The 21,471-nt window shown below is 41.9% G+C and overlaps 1 protein-coding gene across 1 annotated transcript in view; it reads left to right on the forward strand.

The window, feature by feature from the left end:
* Positions 1 to 21,471, forward strand: part of cacna1g (calcium channel, voltage-dependent, T type, alpha 1G subunit) — a 435,684-nt gene that overhangs the window by 190,172 nt on the left and 224,041 nt on the right. The window contains exon 3 of the mRNA XM_039739383.1: positions 12,109 to 12,220. Coding sequence (XP_039595317.1) covers positions 12,109 to 12,220 — 112 coding nt within the window. The remainder of the gene's footprint in view (positions 1 to 12,108; positions 12,221 to 21,471) is intronic.

Here is a 21,471-nt window from a genome sequence, read left to right on the forward strand (position 1 = left end):
GTGGGGTCTCCTCAATCTGTCAGTGGAGCAGGATGGTGACAGCAGTCTGTCACTGAAGCTGCTCCTCTGTCTGGAGATGATCCTGTTCAGTGGATTCTCCATTATTGACAGGAGTCTGCTCAGCGCCCGTCGCTCTTCCACGGATGTCAAACTGTCCAGCTCTGTGCCTACAATAGAGTCTGCCTTCCTCACCAGTTTGTCCAGGCGTGAGGCGTCCCTCTTCTTTATGCTGCCTCCCCAGCACACCACCACGTAGAAGAGGGCACTCGCCACAACCGTCTGATAGAACATCTGCAGCATCTTATTACAGATGTTGAAGGACGCCAACCTTCTAAGAAAGTATAGTCGTCAATTTTCTCTCTTACACAGAGCATCAGTCCAGTCCAATTTGTCATCCAGCTGCACTCCCAGGTATTTATTGGTTTGTACCCTCTGCACAGTCACCTCTGATGATCACAGGGTCCATGAGGGGCCTGGTCCTCCTAAAATCCACCACCAGCTCCTTGGTTTTGCTGGTGTTCAGTTGTAGGTGGTTTGAGTCGCACCATTTAACAAAGTCCTTGATTAGGTTCCTATACTCCTCCTCCTGCCCACTCCTGATGCAGCCCACGATAGCAGTGTCGTCAGCGAACTTTTGCACGTGGCAGGACTCCGAGTCATATTGGAAGTCTGATGTATGTTGGCTGAACAGGACCGGAGAAAGTCCAGTCCCCTTTGGCGCTCCGGTGTTGCTGACCACAATGTCAGACCTGCAGTTCCCGAGACGCACATATTGAGGTCTGTCTGTAAGATAGTCCACAATCCGTGCCACCAGGTGTGAATCTACTCCCATCTCAGTCAGCTTGTCTCTAAGGAGCAGAGGTTGGATGGTGCTGAAGGCGCTAGAGAAGTCCAGAAACATAATCTTTACAGCACCACTGCCTCTGTCCAAGTGGGAGAGGGATTGGTGTAGCATATAGATGATGGCATCCTCCGCTCCCACCTTCTCCTGGTATGCGAACTGCAGATGGTCGAGGGTGTGGCGGACCTGTGTCCTCAGGTGATGAAGCAGCAGCCGCTCCATGGTCTTCATCACATGTGACATCAGGGCGACAGGCCGGAAGTCATTCAGCTCACTAGGACATGACTTGGACTGTTGGCCTTCCTCTCTTTCTCATGGGTGGAAGTTGATTTGAGTTTAGTTTTGTTAAGTTTGACTTGATTGTATGGAATGTTATATGCTTTTAATAAATTCAATAAAAGATGCAAAAAAGAGAGATTGTTAATGTTGCTGCTGCAACTCCATGGCTCGGTAGGTTGTTCCAAAAGTCCCACAGCTCTTTGTGTAAACAAGTAGTGCTTTCTGGCTTTACCCACTCTGGTGCTGGCCCTGAAAGGCACTATAAAAGAGATAACGTTGATGAACCCTCAACTCCCCACACTTCAAAGATGCACAGAAAAGCGTGAAGACCTCACATCTCCGCAGTGGCATTTGGAGCAGACAGGCAGACTGCTGAAGGCAGCCCCATGTTCTCGCTTCTACACATTCATCGCTTCACGGGAGCCTGTCTCTTCTTTCGCTGTTCATTATGGTTTATTTATTTTTTAAATATTCATTTGGGCTCTGCTCCACTTCTCCAGGCACCTGCCAATCAGCTTCCATTTGCATACATCTGCATATGCATTTCTTGCCATTAGATGCACGACTACATGTCATCCTTGACATCAAAATTTCATTTTCCTGAATTTTTTTTTTTGATCTACTTATCTTCCAGCAAAAAAATGAACTTCGTTCAAATCAATCTGTCTCCCCACCTGCTTCCTCTCCGTTGATGGACTGCTGCGAAATCACAAAGGTGAAATGCAGACATCGAAGAGAAGGGGCGTTGTGATCCTTAACATGAAACCAGCAGTAAATCAATTGAAGAGGCAGAAAGAAGACTGTAGGAAATCACCTTTCTGCTTTTAACATAACATTTTCCAACCACCCTAATTCAGGTCAGGTCCCAGCAGCACTGGGCATTGTAATTCTGCGCTTGTATCCTCAATAAAAGTCACAGAAAGGACAGTCCTTCCCTAAGTTTGGGCCTGAGCTCTGGATGTGGTCTCACCCCAGGTAGCTTATCCCCTACCCAACTGGCAGGCTGAATGTGGCTAGAATGTGATTGTGATTTCATTTTTACTCTCCTGTAGGTAATAATATTTGGCATCTCTTTCCAACACCATTTTGTTTTATATGGGTTGCCATCATTTTGTGGTGTGGTTGCTGCAGGGTAATATAAAAATCGGCCAAAAGAAGGCAGCCTATGACGTCACCGGCATCCAAAGTTGTAGATTCTGAAAAGATGTACCGCAGAATGTGCGTTTCTTAGTGTAGCTTTCTTGGTGACAATTCCTTTGCTTTGTTCTATCAACAGTGACTTTGGTCTACTGTTGTGTTATTTGATTTGTTTTATCTTTCTGTGTATGGCTTATTTTCTTATTAATTCGAATTCGACCAAGTAGGGTTATCATAAGAATAAGTAAAAATGAGTAATAAATACAAGAAAGCTAAATAAAAAATAATGCAACAAGAAGGAAAATTTTCCCTTGGTTGTAGTTTTAAAATGCCCAGCGGTAGCCACTTAAAGTCTGACATTTCTGGCAAGGCGCTACAGTTATGCAAATTATGAGGCTCATTAACATACCACTCCATTAACTTTGGACTCTGCAGCGCCGGTCAGCTGCACGGTAAGCAGATATTTATTGACCGCCGTCACTCTTGGCACAGGCAGCAGGTGACCAACAAGCATGGAGGCTGCCAGCCAAGTGATCTCTGCTGGCAACAGTGAGACCTGGAAGCTGTTCAGTTTGGGTGCCACAGTGTCCGTTCAGAACTTGGCTTCTTGATTTCTTTTAACAAGCCATTTTGAGAATGACTCACACACTTCTTGCCGTCCAAAACAAAATGCATTTCTATTGTTTCCTTGGTCTTTTTCTTTTTCTGTCAGGGTGTTTGAGCAGACATTGATAGAGACAACAGAAATCTAGAATGTCCTTCATTCACTAGAATCTCCTTGCATTGACTGGTCAGTAGTGGCAAAGAGAACCTGGACATTATAGTAACACCAGTCAGGATGTCCAGTTGAGTCAGTAGTGACCCTCCCTAGCAAGCCCTGGCCAAAGTCACACTGTTGTTCTGGGTATCCAGTGTTCATTTTTGTGTGCTCGATAGCTTATAGCATTCCCTGCTGGCAAATCTGAAGGACCTGAATGAAAGCATCACTCCCCATTTACAGCGCAGCTCATTTAGGTAAGTCCAGAATCTCATATACAGTAAATCAAGCAGGAATCGAGTTGGTGTGGAATCTATCCAGTCGAAACATCTGAGTGGTCAATAACCTCTTGTGCCCCCTAGTGGTCAAACTTAAAGAGAAAAAGCACATAAAGTTCACAGAAGGCATCAGTGGTGAATGAGAGACGGCCACATCAGCTTGTCCAGACTATTCAGATTCATAAATAAGTCACGTCAAGTTCATGGTCAGATGTACCCAGTACAAGGACATTCTTCTGCATGTCTCCTCAAGTGGGCTGTCAAAAACACAACTCAAAAAAATAATATAATGTATGTAACATAAACTATATATGCAATGCATATATGCTAATCTTATTTATGTCTGTCTATCTACTATATAATAAAATGCTATGGTCTGTGTGTGTGTGTGTGTGAGATCAAGACTGGAAGTGCTGGACAAGAGAGGTTGACAGACAGGGAGACCAAGGAAAGGCTTGGGAGGAACACTGAGAGTGGCCTTGAAAGACGGGAAGTATTCACAGGAATACGAGTGATGTTTTCAAGTGGGTAGTGGAGGCCCATTTATAATTTATGTTAGTCATAAAGAGGACAGGAGGTGAAATGACAGTCTTGAGACACAGGAGGATTCTTGTCATGACAATGACCATTTTTTCTTCTTTAGACACCTTTCATTACTTTGTTTGTTTGTTTAGTCTTTTAATTATACAAATATATATATATATATACCTGTATATATATATATATATATATATATATATATATATATATATATATATATATATATATATATATATATATATATATATATATATATATATATATATATATATATATATATATATATATATATATATATATATGTAAACGTCTAAGCGTGGAAGTGTGTGTGTCTGTCTGGCCCAGAAGTGAGAGGCGGAGGCGAGGTAAGAGCTCCACCTCTGAGGAAACAGAAAACTCACTTAGTCGCTGGTAACACAAGCGAGGCCACAGCACGTCAGAAAAATGAAACCTCCAAAGAAAGACAGTCACTTGGCCGCTAACATTGGCAAAACGGTATCCCTTTTACTTTTCCTCCTGTCACTAATGCACAAGTGAGGCGAGCACACCAGCAAAACAAATCCTCCTAGGAGAGAGACAGCCAGAGGAGTTTCTTTCAATTACCTGACATCTCTACGTTTCAATTTTTTTCTGACGATTTCAATAGTTTCTAGGACCATGCAACAGACATCAAGGGACACCGTTTTGGTAACTCAAGGGGAGCGTGGTCCGGGCACTGGGACCACCCTCATCCTAAGGGCCTTGAAGTCTAACAATGCTGAACGCACACTGTGGGCACTAAGGGGCGCCATTTTTGTAATTCGGGGGTGAATGATGCATGCATGGAGGGAGGACTACACCCTGGGCTCTGTGGGCACTGAGTATGACTCACCTGTGATATTCCATCTCTTGCCCTGGCATGACAGCATGTCGCGGTACTGCCAGCAATTTGGGCAAAAGTGGAGAATTTCCCACTCAAAATTAAGTGATGATAGAATAAAATGAAGGGGATGGAATATTTTCTGATTTCACGGCATGTACTGTATTTATGTAAACAGATACAACTGAAATGGAGTCTAGAAGTATTTTCATTTTTAAAAGATAAGATGAAAAGTAAAAAAAAGGAGACATAAAGAAACCAAAACACCCATAATAATAAAATGATATGAACTTGAGAAGAATTAATAGAGCAATAGATTTGCTTCATTTTTTTCATTGAGATTGTAATTTTGTCAGTGTAGTTGTATAATTTAATAAAGTGATAAATAAGAAGGTAACCGTCTAAAAAATTTCATCTGTATGTATATAAAATGTAGCTACCTTTATAATTAAATTAGTTAGAAAGTGTTTATTTGGTCTAAATGAAGGGTTATCAAAAATGCAATTATATATAATTTCTTAGTTTTTTTTTTTTTTTACTAATTCGTTTCTTCAAGTCCAAAGAAGTTACAAAAATGCCTTCATGGCATAAGACTTGTGAAAGTTGGGGCTTTTTTAGTTTTTGTATTTACTTCATCAAAGAGACAGAAATGTCCACTTTTGTTTATCAAATAGTATCACGTCATACTCAGAAATAACGGTGAGAACAGGACGTAATGCCATATAGTAGTAAACTGTAGTGAAGGTCAGTCAGTCCTTATCCAACCTGCTATATCTTAACACAGGGTCACGGGGGTCTGCTGGAGCCAATCCCAGCCAACACAGGGTGCAAGGCAGGAAACAAACCCTGGGCAGGGCGCCAACCCACCAGAGGGCGCACACACACACATCAAGCACACACACCAGGGACAATTTAGGATCACCAGTGCACCTAACCTGCATGTCTTTGGACTGTGGGAGGAAACCCACGCAGACACGGGGAGAACATGCACACTTCACACAGGGAGGACCTGGGAAGCGATCCGGGTCTCCTAACTGCGAGGCAGCAGCGCTACCACTCTGCCACCATGCCGCTCTTCTGTAAAGGCCATGTTTTTAAATATCATGTGTTTGGGCACACAGCCAAGGTGGGCTTCTCAGGACTCAGACAGCTTTCTGAGACACAAATCAAGCAGAAGAGATGTCAACAATTTCATCAACTGATGTACTGTTGTTAGCTGTCGATTACAGAAGGTCTTCGGCGCACTGCAGTTTAAATTTCATGCACATAACAATTTTTGAAAAAGTGCATGATGGAGAGGTTAGTAAGTGTGTGTGTGTGTTTATTCACTGTGCTCAAAGCTTTCCTTTTTGACTTTTACAGTCTAAAAAATCATGTAACTTCCCTGGAGGGATTACCAGTAGAAGGAGAAGTGAGCTGATGTGGCCGAGGTTTGCTCAAGCAGCTGCAGCCACTTCTGTTGGTGTTTCACTGTTCAGCTGTCATATGACATACAAGAGGAACAAACTCAAAATCGACACAACCTCTCTCAAGGTATAAACTTATCAATCATTGAAGTTGCACTGCAGAGAACAGTGCTCTGTTTTAAGTTAAGACAAGTTTAGTAATTCACCAGTACTTCACAATAGGAGGTTTTCATATTTCAGAAATGTGTACAGTGCACTCTGTTTAAGATTTCTAAGGAAAAAACTGAACTTTCTCGACAAGTTTCTTTGAAGAATAAGTGTACCAAATTTCTGCAAAATCAGTCTATTGGGAGTCGTTGTTTCATGCAGACAGGCAAGCAGATGTGATGATGACAGCAGACGCTTTTCATATCAAATAAAAATGTCCCAAAAAACATCTAATCCAAAAAAGGTAACAAATAAACAATGACAGTGTTCAATAGATTCTTCATCCCCTTTACAGCAAACAACGGCTTTGCTAACATCAAGGAGCGTTCATACTGTAGTATTCCATTGACAGGCTCACACTGTATCTATGTAATAAGTTAAATAGCAGCTCTCTCATTTTGTTTTTATCAAATACTGTACTTGTAGACAGAAGTCGAGCCGAAGTGTCAGTTTTCCTTTGTTGAGTTGAGCTGACCACTGAGATGTTACTAGTCCAGTGTTTCCCAAATTCGTTCCTGTGGGCCCCCTGTGGCTGCAGGTTTTTGTTCCCACCAGCATCCTAATCAGTGACAACACCTGATAGTCCTGAGCTCATTTAATTAGCTGTTTTTTTTTCTTTCTTTTATTTGACATTCAGTAAAGCATAGCAGCGAGATTTTTACATTTATAAGACATTTAGAAATATTTTTGCTTTTGCTATTGATTTAAATGCTTACCTCTCTTTTGATGATTTCATTCTACTTTGCCCTTTCTCTGTGAAGTTTTTCCCCTTCGTTGTATCTTATTAATGACAATTTAAAACGAGCAGAGCAGACACCCAGGCAAACAACACGGAATAATCAAAGGCTGCAGCTACTTTAGCGTCAGACCCCCTAATTAGTAAATAATGGATTAATTAAACAGTTAGAACACCTAGAAAAGTAGAATGAAAATCAAGATAAAAATACTGTTAAAAAGAAAAAAATATATTATTCCTATATAACTGCTTGGTACATTTTAATATATATATATTTTTTAGCAAACTTAGTTTTCTAATTTCTATATTGTTCCTTAAACACAGAACTTGGGAAATAACACATCACTTAATTAGTCCAGGAGTTCAATTAAAAACAGAAGCTGGTGGGAACAAAAACCTGCAGTCACAGGGGGGCCACAGGACCGAGTTTGGGAAACACTGGACTAGAGGAACACTTTATTTAAATTATTTACATTTCTTGTTCTCTCAACATGTAAAAAATAAACATGGAGTGGCGATCATCTCCAGCCTGTATAGGCGCTTTTCCACTGCATAGTACGGCACAGCACGGTTCAGTACAGCTCACCTTGGTTCGGCTCGGTTTGCGTTTCGACTGCAGTTTAGTACCGCTTTAGAGTGGATGAGATTATTCACGTGTCGTTATAGTTGCGCCGCGTCACCCCATCCAGCTCTCGCTGGATCCGCTCCTCGGCTACCAACAAGAGGAACGTCTGTACTTCCTCAATAGACCACGAAACAGCCATTTTTGGTTAAAACAAAATGGTGCGTCCAAACCTTCGCTGGCTGTGCTAAAAATCTAGCGGGTCTGTTGTGTCTCGTGTCGTAAGTTCAGTGACGCAGTAATGAAGATTTTTTCCGGCCAATCAGTGACCAGCAGAGTTTACACATCACGTTTTGGTAACGGTTCGGCACGCTTGGAACCTCGGCTGAGGTGGTACTAAAAAAAGGACCAGGTACCAGGTACTGTTCCCAGTGGAAAACCCCCCAAAAGTGAGCTGAACTGAACCGTGTCGTGCCGTACTATGCAGTGGAAAAGCGCCAAAAGTAGCCATAGGACTGGACCCTGCTGAAAAGATGCTGGCCTCAGATGCAGAGTTTCAAAGAAAAATCTGTATGTGAAACTGGCAAATAAACAGAAGACATTACAATGGGCAAAAGTCTAGCATCACCAAGAAATCCATTACCCAATGTGTCCGTTCATTTACACATTTTAGTCTCTTCTTTTCTCTGTTGCATACGTTGTTGGTGTTTGACGTGCATTTAGGGTAGCAGCCAACTGAGGACATGTAGGATGTTTGTTTCTCAAGCGACACACTCTCAAGTCCTTATCCTCTTGTGCATTTGTGCATCTGGGACTTCTGCTTCTTTTCTATCCTGGTCAGATCCAGTTGGTCCTCTTTCCTCAACAGAATTGTGGACATACTTTAAGAAATACAGTCCATTTCTTAGCAATCTGTCACGTGGAGCAACCTTCATTTCACAAAATCACAATTACTCTGTTTGTTGAGAGAGCTGTGTGGCCATTTGTGAACGTTAGGAATGCCAGGGGAAGATAATTTAGTGGCCTTATAGGACAGAATAACAGGTTTCAGCTGTGCTAACAGCATCACAAAGGTTTCTCTAATAACCAATTACAATTTAAACCTGGCTAATTAAGGTGGAGCTAAGGGAATTTTACCTTTTTAACGCTAAAAGAACGTCTGATGAAAAAGAAGCTTTGCAGTCACATGCAAATAATAAAATAAAAATCCGTCATTTCAAGCATTGATCACCAATAATAACACTTGTAATGTCAACTTAATGTTACTTTGATAATAAAGTATCAGTTTCTATTAAAAACATGAACATTTTTAAATGGTTTTATGCATATGTGTGTGTGTGTGTGTATATGTGTATATATATATATTTATGTGTGCACGCGTGTGCATGTGCATCAGAGGACCTCCTCACAAGCTCAGTCAAGGTACATCTATATATAATCTAATGTCTGTCTGTCTGTCTGTCCGCTTTTCATTAGAGAACTACTTAACGGATTTAGATTGGGTTTTTTTCTATCATTTGCTTGAACATTCTGGTTGATTTTGTGACTTCTCTCATTGCGCTATGAATCATAGTTTGCTTGCGGTACCAATTTATTTGTGCGAATCTGAGAGAGTCGCTGCAGGCCGAGCAGAGGGGGCCGGGGCCCTCCTCAGTCATGTGCCAGCCTCCGTTCAAGTGGGTCTGCCTCACGTCATGTGTTGGAGCAAACCCTGCCTCCACTTAGCTAGCGATACCTGTTTGTTCAACAGACATTATCATCTCTAGATTGTTAAGGAGTAACGTTTCACATTTTTGAGAGAGAGATCAGAGCCACGTGTGCTTTAGGGGGTAGCTGCTGATTGGCAGAGATATCATGGCCATGTGCTTTTCTCCCTACGCGGGGGACACTCTCCCGTCAGACCTGAACACAACCGGATATAGTGCCAACTATACCTTCCACTTGGCCAGAATTACTTTTATTTATTTATTGATTTTTAAAGTTTGTCCTGTTTCACTACTATGTGGGAGGAGCCATGGGGGACAGCTATTATATAATAACCAGTAATGGCATACTGCACAATGGAGTGCAGTGAATACACTTGGTTTATAATTTTCTGTACATTTACTATTGGTTTGCTCAGAGGTTGATGCACTTGCTCCTTCCTGAGCAGCTCTTCTTTTCTCCACTCTAGCGGCCCGCTTCTTCTCTTCTTCCATCTGCATCTTTTCTCATTAAAACTGATTAAGTCAGTGTTTGTGTTGCAATTACTTAGTAAGTTTGACTTAATTTTTCACTTAAGCTGGCACTTAAGTCTTCAATCTGCCTGAAGAATGATTTAAAATATGAAGAGGTAGGGGAAGTGATGGTGAAGGTAGTAGGGATGAGAACGGCGGCAGTACGCATGCACCGCACGGCCACCCTGCTGGCCGCTGCCGAAAGTTGATTCTACAGTAAAATAAAATTAAAATTGTAATAAAAATCATCACCCCGAAATCGGATAGTAGATATCACGTAGTAATCGTTCAAACGGTTTGCGAGCTACAGGTGATTTAAAATCCTGGACAGACAAACGGACAGCCACGGTAGCGTATTATATAAGAAGAAACGTTAGCACTGCTGCTAACACTGTCATCTCCTTCTTTCTCCACATTGCTGAGAAGCCACCCATAAATCGCCAGGCATCCCAGAAGGAGACGTCATTTACTGGCTCAAGTGACCGGCCGGACGGAGCTCCACTAGCGAATACGTCTTGGCTATCGAACCCAATTACTTGAGCATTTGCCTGATTTTTTCCACATAGCAGGACTTAGACCAAAGAGCATTGTCTTTTTATTTTACTCTGTCTCCAGACAATAAATGGTTTAGCCAGGTTTGGCACCCCAAACTTTTTCTGACTACTGGAGCTGTCATTCATGTACATGGCTACAATATATACTCAGCAAAAAAAGAAACGTCCTCTGACTTTCAACTGTTTTTACTTTCAGTAAACTTAATGTGTAAATATTTGTATGAACACTAAAAGAGTCAACACCATAAGACATAAACTAAAAATGTTTCACAATGTGTCCCTGAATGAAGGGAGGCTCAAAATCAAAAGTACCAGTCAGTATCTGGTGTGGCCACCAGCTGCTTGAAGTACTGCAGTGCATCTCCTCCTCATGGACTGGACCAGATTTGTCAGTTCTTGCTGTGAGATGTTACCCCACTCTTCCACCAAGGCACCTGCAAGTTCCTGGACATTTCTGGGGGGAATAGCCCTAGCCCTCACCCTGCGATCCAACAGGTCCCAGACGTGCTCAATTCCTTCGACGATAAACACAAATCCGTCCATCACCCCTGGTGAGACAAAACCGTGACTCATCAGTGAAGAGCACTTTTTGCCACTCCTGTCTGGTCCAGCGAAGGTGGGTTTGTGCCCATAGGCGGCGTTGTTGCTGGTGATGTCTGGTAAGGACCTGCCTTACAACAGGCCTACAAGCCCTCAGTCCAGCCTCTCTCAGCCTATTGCGGACAGTCTGAGCATTGATGGAGGGATTGTGTGTTCCTGGTGTGACTCGGGCAGTTGTTGTGGCCATCCTGTACCTGTCACGCAGGTGTGATATTCGGATGTACCGATCCTGTGCAGGTGTTGTTACATGTGGTCTTCCACTGCGCGGATGATCAGCTGTCCTTCCTGTCTCCCTGTAGCGCTGTCTTAGGCGTCTCACAGTGCAGACATGGCAATTTATTGCCCTAGCCACATCAGCAGTCCTCATGCCTCCCTGCAGCATGCCTAATGCACATTCACGCAGATGAGCAGGGACCCTGGGCATCTTTCACAGTCGGTAGACAAGTCTCTTTAGTGTCCTGCGTTTTTAGAACTGTGACCTTAAATGCCTACTTTCTGTAAGCTGTTAAGGTCTTAACGACCATTCCACAGGTGCATGTTAATGAATTGATTATGGTTAATTGAACATGCATGGAAAACATTGTTTAAACCCTTTACAATGAAGATCTGTAAAGTTATTTGGATTTTTAAAACATTATTGTTGAAATACACAGTCCTGAAAAAGGGACGTTTCTTTTTTTGTTGAGTATATATATTGTGTATAATTATGGATATATTTTCTGGTGGCTCATCCAGAACAAGCAGAGCTTTTCAATTTTGCAACACATTCTTTTGTTATTTGGCATGAAGATATATAGTGTGACCACGATGACACTGCTAATGCAACTCTGCTGAGTAGTGGTCTTCTACTGATTAGCAGCTACTTCTAATACTAATTAATTCCATTATTTCAGCAATTGATGTCTTTTGCTTTTTTTGTTTTCTTATTACAGGGCCTGATGCCATCCGAAGCAGAGATGATGAGAACGCTGATGTCAGTGTATACAGTAGCTGCAGTCTGTAGCTTAGGTGCCCTCACCGTACTCGTGGAGTTCCTTTTCATTCTTGCTTATAGTTATGGATTGATGTGCATGTTTGAAATATAAAGATGTTGTTTAGCCCTGAGTATGTCAGATTCCTTAACTGAGCCCCTCCACCTGGTTTGAAAGGGCGAGCATGCTGGTTATCCTGCTGAACTGTGTCACCTTGGGAATGTACCAACCCTGTGAGAACAACCAGTGTACCTCGGAGCATTGCAAGATCTTACAGGTGAGTACTGCACTGCCTCTTCCTTTCTCTACCTGTCACCTTTTCCACTGGACCCCTGCATGTTTATGGGGGCTGTAGGAGCTACCTGGCCTGGGCTACTTTAGTGTTGTTGTATTTTGTTAGGAACCAGTGGCCGGTTTCACTTGTTGTGTGTTGGTCAAGCATGCAAATGGGAATTTCATAGTACTCTGTAGACGTCCCACTAAACTGTGCCGATTATACTGCATTACACTATTTGTTGAGTCAAAACCTTAGATTTTTGAAGGCCAGACCCCTTCTGGGACACTGTGCAGGCCTGACTGCTGCAGGTGCTTTCAGCGGTCCACAAATGTGGTTTCCTTTTTACAAAATGTCTTCTCTCCTCAAAAGGCACTATAAAACACACATGAGAAGGCACTTTCAAGCATCAAATATAACAAAGTGCCACAAGCATATGTCTCTCTGTCATGGATTACTTTAAAATAATTGTTCTGAAGTCACACTACACGAGGTGTGGCAGTTTAATTACCAGAACAACCTTGAAGTGACTTGTGCTACAGTGTGCTACTAAAACATTGGAGTTGTAGAAAGTAGCCTATGGTGGGGATGCTATGAAAAAGTCGAGTGTCTTTGAGTGGCATAAGAGGTTCTAGAAAGGGTGAGAAAATGTGAACAACGATGCCAGAAGTGGATCATCCATCATGGCAATGGGCTAAGCCAAGTTGGACACAAGGTCTGTGACTTTCTGGTAACAAATCCATTACCAAACTGGCTCCTCCAACCTGTTTGCAGGACTTGTGAATTCTGACTTTACCCAAAAATAAAAACTGCCATGAAATGATGAAGATATTCAGATATCTTACATACAGCGTAATGTGACAAAGGAACTCAAGGGTATTCCAGAAACAGAGGTCCAGAGGGTATTTCCAGCAATGGTGGCGTTGTCTAACTGAATGCATAGCTGCAGAGGTGACAGCAGCTGCCAGTGCACAGATGTTCACTTTTTAAATACAAGTTCACTCCAGGAATGCATTTGTCACACCTTGTATACAGTGGATGTAGAAAACATTGACACCCTTCACTTCCTACATACTTTACTGTTTTGTAGATGTAATTTCAAATTGATACATTTTCCATTTTTGCTTGTGGATCTACACTCAAAAACTCATAATGACAAAGTGACAGCATGTTTTCTGAAAGGTGTATTAAATTTATTAAAAAACAAAAGCTCAAATCTCACTTATATTTCTACCAGTGTTCAGTATCTGTCTCTGTCTGTTATATATTGTCCTTCACATCTATTTATAGTGCCTTTTTTATTTTTTTATATACTTTATTAATTCCCAAGGGATGACCTTTGGGGCTCAGCCACTGTACAGCACCTCTGGAGGTATTTTCAGGTTAAGGGCATTGATAGAGGGTCTCGGACAGTAACGAGATTTGAACCGGCAACCTTCCAGATTCCAGTGCAGATCTTTAGCCACAGTGCCCCCACTTCACATCTATCTGTCTACTATATAGTGCCCTAACTGCATTCTGTTGTCCGAATGAAGTATAACAGGGAGCATTTGCCCTTATATCTCAAGTTGGGTGTTTTAAAACTTTCTTATTCATAACTAGAGGGCTCTGGCCCCTGCTCGCTTCGCTCGCCCACCCCCAGGTTTGGTTAACTGGATATACAATTTAAAGAGATTGTTATTTTTATGGGAATTGTTACATATGCATTATTTTCACTTTTACTTTTAAACTTTAGTAAAAACAATATTTGGAATTAACTTTTCTTCAAGATCGCATTGAGTTTTGATTCCGTGTTTGGACTAACATCGTGACAATGCAACGTGAGTGAATATCGTTTCTTTCTCTCTGATAAATAAAATGAATTTTTCAAATGTTCGTCCATGCTCTTTCTTCTTCGCTTTGTCGTTGGTGTGTCACCTACAATGTATAAAATTATTGTTGTGATAAAATTTATAAGAGCTGAGAGCACAGGAAATGTGTCTGACAAAGGATTCACGTGACAGACGTTAGATGACCTGGGGCCTCATGTGTAAACGGTGCATATGCACAGAAATGTTGCGTAAGCCTGTTTCCACGTTCAAGTCGTGATGTATAAAACCTAAACTTGGCGTAAAGCCACACACATTTCCACGGTACCTCATACCCTGTCATACGCAAGTTCTACACTCGGTTTTGCAGACTGGCAGCACCAAGACTCAAAGCAGTGCTACTGTTCCTGTGTGGTTACCCTTTCTTTTTCAGATTCACATCCCTGACGCGGCTTTATAAATACACTGAAATTAATTGCATATTGTTTATTAGTTTAGTGCATCTGATTTTAATTAACCTGTCACAATATAATGGCCCACAAAATGGTCAAACTATTCTAAATAGTTTCACCACCTGAGGCCACAGGTCCGCCACACCCTCGACTCTCTGCAGTTCGCATACCAGGAGAAGATGGGGGTGGAGGATGCCATCATCTATATGCTACACCGATCCCTCTCCCACCCAGACAGAGGCAGTGGTGCTGTAAGAATTAGGTTTTAGGACTTCTCTAGTGCCTCCAACAACATCCAACCTCTGCTCCTTAGGGACAAGCTGACTGAGATGTGAGTAGACTCACACCTGGTGGCACGGATCGTGGACTATCTTACAGACAGACCTCAGTATGTGCGTCTCGTGAACTGCAGGTCTGACATTGTGGTCAGCAATACAGGAGCACCGCAGGGGACTGGACTTTCTCCGGTCCTGTTCAATCTATATACATCAGACTTCCAATACAACTCGGAGTCCTGCCACGTGCAAAAGTTCGCTGATGACACTGCTATCGTGGGCTGCATCAGGAGTGGGCGGGAGGAGGAGTACAGGAAGCTAATCAAGACTTTGTTAAATGGTGCGACTCAAACCACCTAAAACTAAACACCAGCAAGACCAAGGAGCTGGTGGTGGATTTTAGGAAACCCAGGCCCCTCATGGACCCCGTGATCATCAGAGGTGACTGTGCAGAGGGTGCAGACCTATAAATACCTGGGAGTGCAGATGGATGATAAATTTGACTGGACTGCCAATACTGATGCTCTGTGTAAGAAAGGTCAGAGCCGACTATACTTCCTTAGAAAGCTGGTGTCCTTCAACATCTGCAATAAGATGCTGCAGATGTTCTACCAGACGGTTGTGGCAAGTGCCCTCTTCTACGCGGTGGTGTGCTGGGGAGGCAGCATATCTATCTATCTATCTATCTATCTATCTATCTATCTATCTATCTATCTATCTATCTATCTATCTATCTAAATACAATAGCAGCTTTAGCGTTCTTACTCTCACTGCACCTTCTTCATTCAGCTGCTCCCGTTAGGGGTTGCCACATCGGATCATCTTTTTCCATATTATTCTCACTGCACCTCTCGGAGTATTTATATCACTGTATCTGAGTGTGAATCACAGCAGCAGCTGATCGGAAAGAGAATTATCGGGATACAACATCAAGCACACGCTGCCTCAGCCATTCGCTATTTGAACTGCTCTCATCCGACCAACGCTTCAGAGCCCTTCCTGTTCGGACCTCGCGGTTCACAAACTGTTTCATCCCAAAATCTATACACGCACTCCATCAGTCCATCAAGTGCTCCTTGTAGAACGCTTTGTACTTATAAATACAATTACCACACTGTAAACTTGCACTACAGTTATAATATCGCACAACCTGAGTCACTTTATAAAGCGCGTATTTACATATGATGACGATATCATTTTTAAGATGAAATGCAGCAAAATATGTTTATTATATTATACAGATAAAACTTTAACTTAATTTAAATAATCTATATTGTTAATAATTAAACATGTTAGGACACGGTGCCGCAGTGCTAGCGAGGAGCTGGCGCTCTGTTTACAGATTATTCCTTCCTCGCGCTGTATTCCTACTGGGACTGGCACGACACTGGATGGATAGATGGATAGAATAATTAAACATATACTACGAAGATATTTCAGTGTACCTTAAAAGTTTTGAAGAATCGGCGTTCTAAGCTTACAGATGGCTTAACGTCCATTACAGAGCTGATTGTGGGGCGAACGCACAGATTTATGCATCTGGATTTTTTTATGCGTAAGCACAATTCGTCTTTTGTGCTTACGTCATGTTATAGTGCGCATTCTACGCACGGCGTTATGCATGAGGCCCCTGGTCTTGTTTGAAATAAGTTGTAAGTAGGGTGTGACTTGAAAGAATCTCATGTTAAAAGTCACCATCTCGCGACATACCGCGCCAACTTGAAGTTTAAATCCGAACAATTCGATCTCTTTTCTCTGTTCCGTTATTTCACCGAGTAATAATTTCCGTTTGTTTGCGCTAATCCGATTTTTCCTATCTTTTTCTTGAGACCTTCGAATTGTCGTACTTGCATTATCTCTAACCTGTTCTGCATGTGTACTGCGCCAACATTTCTGACTTCTTTACTACGTTCTACTTTGTCATCTACTCTTTGTCCTTTATTTCCGGCCCGTGCGTGGTTAAAATCTCTTTCTTTCTTTTCCGAGAAAATCACATCTCGTCTCCTTCCAAGATTTTTTTTTATAATACAGAGATTTCACTTTAAAAAATGGTAATGTGTGGCACTGAACATACAAGTGAGAATCTCACTGTAGTCTGTACTCATAATGATATGACTGCTACTACAGTGACAGAGTCGGGGCCATTCAGGGAGCCAATGGTGGACTTGAAATGCGTATTCTAACTGTATATCCATTATCCAACCTGCTAGATCCTAACTGCAGGGTCACAGGGGTCTACTGGAGCCAATCCCAGCCAACACAGGACGCAAAGCAGGAAACAAACCCGGGGCAGGGCGCCAGCGCACCGCAGTCTAACTGTACAGTACAGTATATAGAACCTTTAATTGTGAGTCTCACCAGTGGGCATTTTACAGATAAAATACAACAGCATAGACAAGTCAAGTGCCTGCCTCAGGTTGACTCTAGGATTGAATGAGATGTGAGACAGGGGGCTGTTGTATTGCCATTCAACGCCTAACGTGCGCCTCTCTGTGTCCGTGCGTGGTATTAACACACACGTCGTGTTTTGCCGTCGTGATTTCACCGTGCGCTGTCCGCCTCGACTCTTACCGTTTATTTTGCGCCGTCGCTCTCCCGACCTCTGCCACGCGCTCATTTGTGTCCATGTCTGTCGCGTGTTACTTGTGACTTTACACGACAGGAGAGGAAAGGAAATGCTTCAGATTGTGGTACAGTCGGTGCTTCTTCGCTTTGATCGGGATTTGAGTGTCGCTTTGGTTTGCGGCTACCTGCAACCGAGCTTCACAACTGAGGCGAGCGCCAAGTGTTTTTTTAATAAGCACCAATGAAAATGTCAGCCAGAAGTGAAAAAAGAAAAACTGGGAATTGCAACATAATCCATTATTTACACTGCAGAAATTAATAAAACCAGAGGAATTTGCAACTCTTGTATAGAGATGAATTGAAGCGTCGCGTAGGTTTTGTAGAAGCGGAAAGGCTTTGATTTCCCGTTACAAAATGCATATTGAATTTCAGATCGTGTTTTAATGAAAAACCGAGGCACGGTAGGGTAAAAAGTGATGACATGTTCTGCTAAAGATAATAAAAGGAAAAGAAAGAAAACACAGGGAGCTGCATTGTATCGCACCGACTGACCGACAGGTATTAGCATTTAGATTGTCTCAATCGGCTTCCGCACGTATTACGAATATCCGACAACATTTCCAAATCAAGAATCCCGTCCGGAGAGAATTCAGACTGAAACTGATCCGGGGGCAGAATAGGGCGACTTTGTTTCAAAGCCAAAACTCATCTAACACCTGTGTTTGTTCTTCCGATACGAAAAGAAGGTGGCGCTGCGACAGTGCGACAAGGAAAGAGCGGGCAGAGTTGGGCATGTCCGTCACTGCTTCGTGGGTCAGGGGGCAGGCAGGGCCGGGCTTGTGCCGAATTCATCCCCCTAACAAAACTACCCCCCATTCCCACCCTCCCAAAATTGCCTGTGTTGCATGTTTTGAAAGATTCATTCAGTGTCGCACATAAATGTTGAAAAAGGCGTCAGCCAAATAAGCAAATGTAATCAAATATGAAATTTCACAAATGAGTTAGAAACTGAATGGATGGATGGATAATAATGAGGATTCACAGATAGAATATGAAAGACGTGATTTAAATATAGCTTGAATTTGAAACCTCAAAATCACAATAGTAAATAGATGGATGGATGGAGGGATCGACTTAGGATTTACGTTAACTGAAATTACATTGATAAGGATATAAAAGGCACTGTTTAAAATTGACATTACATAGAATATGGAATTTAATGATTGGGCTAAAAATTGAATGGGTTGCCCTAAACCGAACATGCAAGGTCCTGTTTAAAATTTAAAATTGATATTGATATCATATGAAATTGTGTGACAGGGTTAGAAAATGGATAGAGCGATTGATTGGTGGACAAATGGGCAGATAAAACTGGGATTGATCTCAAGAGCAGATGAAAGATATTAGTTATTAGTTATAAGTTTGACAGAATCCACATCGTCATAACTGTTACTGGGACACCTGGTGAGAGATGCCAACTGGTGAGCACACAACAGCAAAGCCACCACAATTTCCTTGCCTTCAGACTGCAAAAGTAAATCCTGGCTTGCAGGAGAGCGCCATTTTCAAATGGAGCCAAGGGGTCTGGTTTTAAATATCACGGCTTCCCTGTTGGTGGAATGAAAACCTCCCGGGCATGTTATCTGGCGATCCAGACAGAAGTGGCACATGAGATGCACTTCATAAGCTTCATGCTTTGTCTGATTGTGCCAGCGGGGAGGTCTTTTCATCATTGTGCATTGTTTCGAGCCACTGAATAGACCCCGGGGACTTTATCAAAGGAAAGTATAATAAAATGTTGCCGTTTTATTTATTTTTTCTTTCTCTCCATACAGCTGCATTTGTTCTAAAAAGACTAGCAATAAACAAGTTGGAAAGCTTTAATTACTTCTGCAGGCCCCTTTTCTTCTAATTTTACTAGCATTCACATCTACCCATTTTAGAAAAGCAGAAAATAGTAGCGACTTTTGTAATGGAAAAGACAATTTTTTCCAATCTTGGCTCTGGTGTACGCATAGAAAAGCATAAAGGCCAGGCATAGACTCGTAGGCAGTCAGAGGTGAACACTGTCGAGCTGTTATAGTCATCCCGTATTCCTGATTAAAATCGTTGCAGTTGCGCTGGCCTAAAAAGAGAACAGTGAGGGTGTCCACCATGAAAGATGCTATATAATGATTGATTGATCACTCAGAAGACGTGTCTGAAATACAAAGACTAAAACTGTTGTTTTGGCAGGAAACAGACACAACCATTCCAACTGCAGTTATCTCAACCATCCTTTGGCTGGCTGCTTCTTGCCAGCCCAATAAACATTTTGCAATTGTTACTCAATTTCCTAATAACTGATCGTTAACTAACCAGTTCTCACAAACAGCTTGAGATTCTTTTTTGCTAAAAAACAGATTTGCAATCAAGTAACCGCCTAGGGCACTAAAGTCCATGGTGCAGGTCTAAAACCACCTTGCACCTCCTCAATCCTCAGAGCTCCCACTGCCATGTGTCCTTCACTCGGCCCTCCTTTTGAACTTCTGTTCTCTTCTTTAGCAGAGGATGCAGTTGCTAATTGTTTAATTTGGGGGCTCTCCAGTGGTTCATAATGTCTGAAGTGAGTGAGCTCGGTTGATCTTGTGGTCTTTGCGCTCTTCTAGTGTTTAAAACAAAACAATGCAGTCCAGGGGACTTTTCTCCAGTTTTAGCCTCCCAACCTTCATGTCAATCTTTAGCAATGCCTGCCTCAAGTTCATCTTTTTGCATGCTGTTAATTCTGGGTTGGAAAGGCAGAGCACCCAAAGGAAATTCCACCCAGTCAGTCATGAAACTCAGACAAGGGGTGCTGGGTCTATGAAGCACCCTGCCCATCATTTTATCATTTTGCCCAGAGGGGACTGGGCGGTCTCATGCTCTGGAATCCCTACAGATTTTATTTTTTTCTCCAGCCGTCTGGAGTTTTTTTTTTTGTTTTTTCTGTCCCCCCTGGCCATTGGACCTTACTCTTATTCGATGTTAATTAATGTTGATTTATTTTGTTTTTCTTATTGTGTTTTTTATTTTTCTATTCTTTTATTATGTAAAGCACTTTGAGCTACTGTTTGTATGAAAGTGTGCTATATACTGTAAATAAATGTTTGTTGTTCTTTTATAAGGTAGGATTTCTAAATGTAATTGCATTTATTTTGAGTGATGGGTTAAATTTTGATAAACTTGCCAAAATCAGCAGAGAAAGAGTAATGGATTGGTGTGGAGGTGGCAACCCTACCCTACCATTTTATTCACACATCCTATCTCTGTCCTAAGTAAGTAACTAGATACCAAGCAATGTTCAGTGTGTGATTATGGAGCTGCCCAGCCACCCCTAATCACACAACAGGTACAGTTGAGGCCAACGGTTTGCACCCACCTTGGCTAAAGACTTTCAAACTCCGTGTTTCACACCTGCACACATCTCATGTTACAAGACAAAACATACCTGTTTCAGGTTGTCTGTTTTATTTCCACAAGTGGTCATATCACAATAATCACTAACAACAGATTGATTTCAGCCTTTATTTATATGTCAGATTTTCAGTGGGTCAGAGGTTTAAGTACACCTGTCTGTCTCTTTTTTCATGACTACTTAATTTTAAATAATGTCGATACCCTAATTGGATAGATAGATAGATAGATAGATAGATAGATAGATAGATAGATAGATAGATAGATAGATAATTTTGCCATAGCGATCATTTAGAGTTGTTAGTCCATAATGTCAAGAAAACCACAGGGGTGTACTGTCTTAGTGAGACAAATATGAATACTTCATTAGCACATCTGACACTTTGGACAGGCTAAATCTCAGCTGTAACAGCCAGCAAGAAGACTTGGCTTGTCCAGACCAACAGGGGCCAGGGTAATGGACTTGGATTAATCAAAGTCAAAGACCACTTCTTCTTTGTTTACACACATGGCCCCACCTCAAATAGGTCATGATATTCTAGAACATAATGATTTTTTAATTCAGCGTTTCCATATCTATCTATAAGACACAGTGCATATCTAGGATAAATTTAGCTCTGCCTAATGTTTTTATTCTGTCTATAACAGTACAGTGATTTTCAGTTCTATCTATCTACTGTATCTGACGTACTGCCTTACATCTCTGGTTATGATACAATGCC

This window comes from Polypterus senegalus, chromosome 17 (assembly GCF_016835505.1).
Source record: "Polypterus senegalus isolate Bchr_013 chromosome 17, ASM1683550v1, whole genome shotgun sequence".
NCBI lineage: Eukaryota > Metazoa > Chordata > Cladistia > Polypteriformes > Polypteridae > Polypterus > Polypterus senegalus.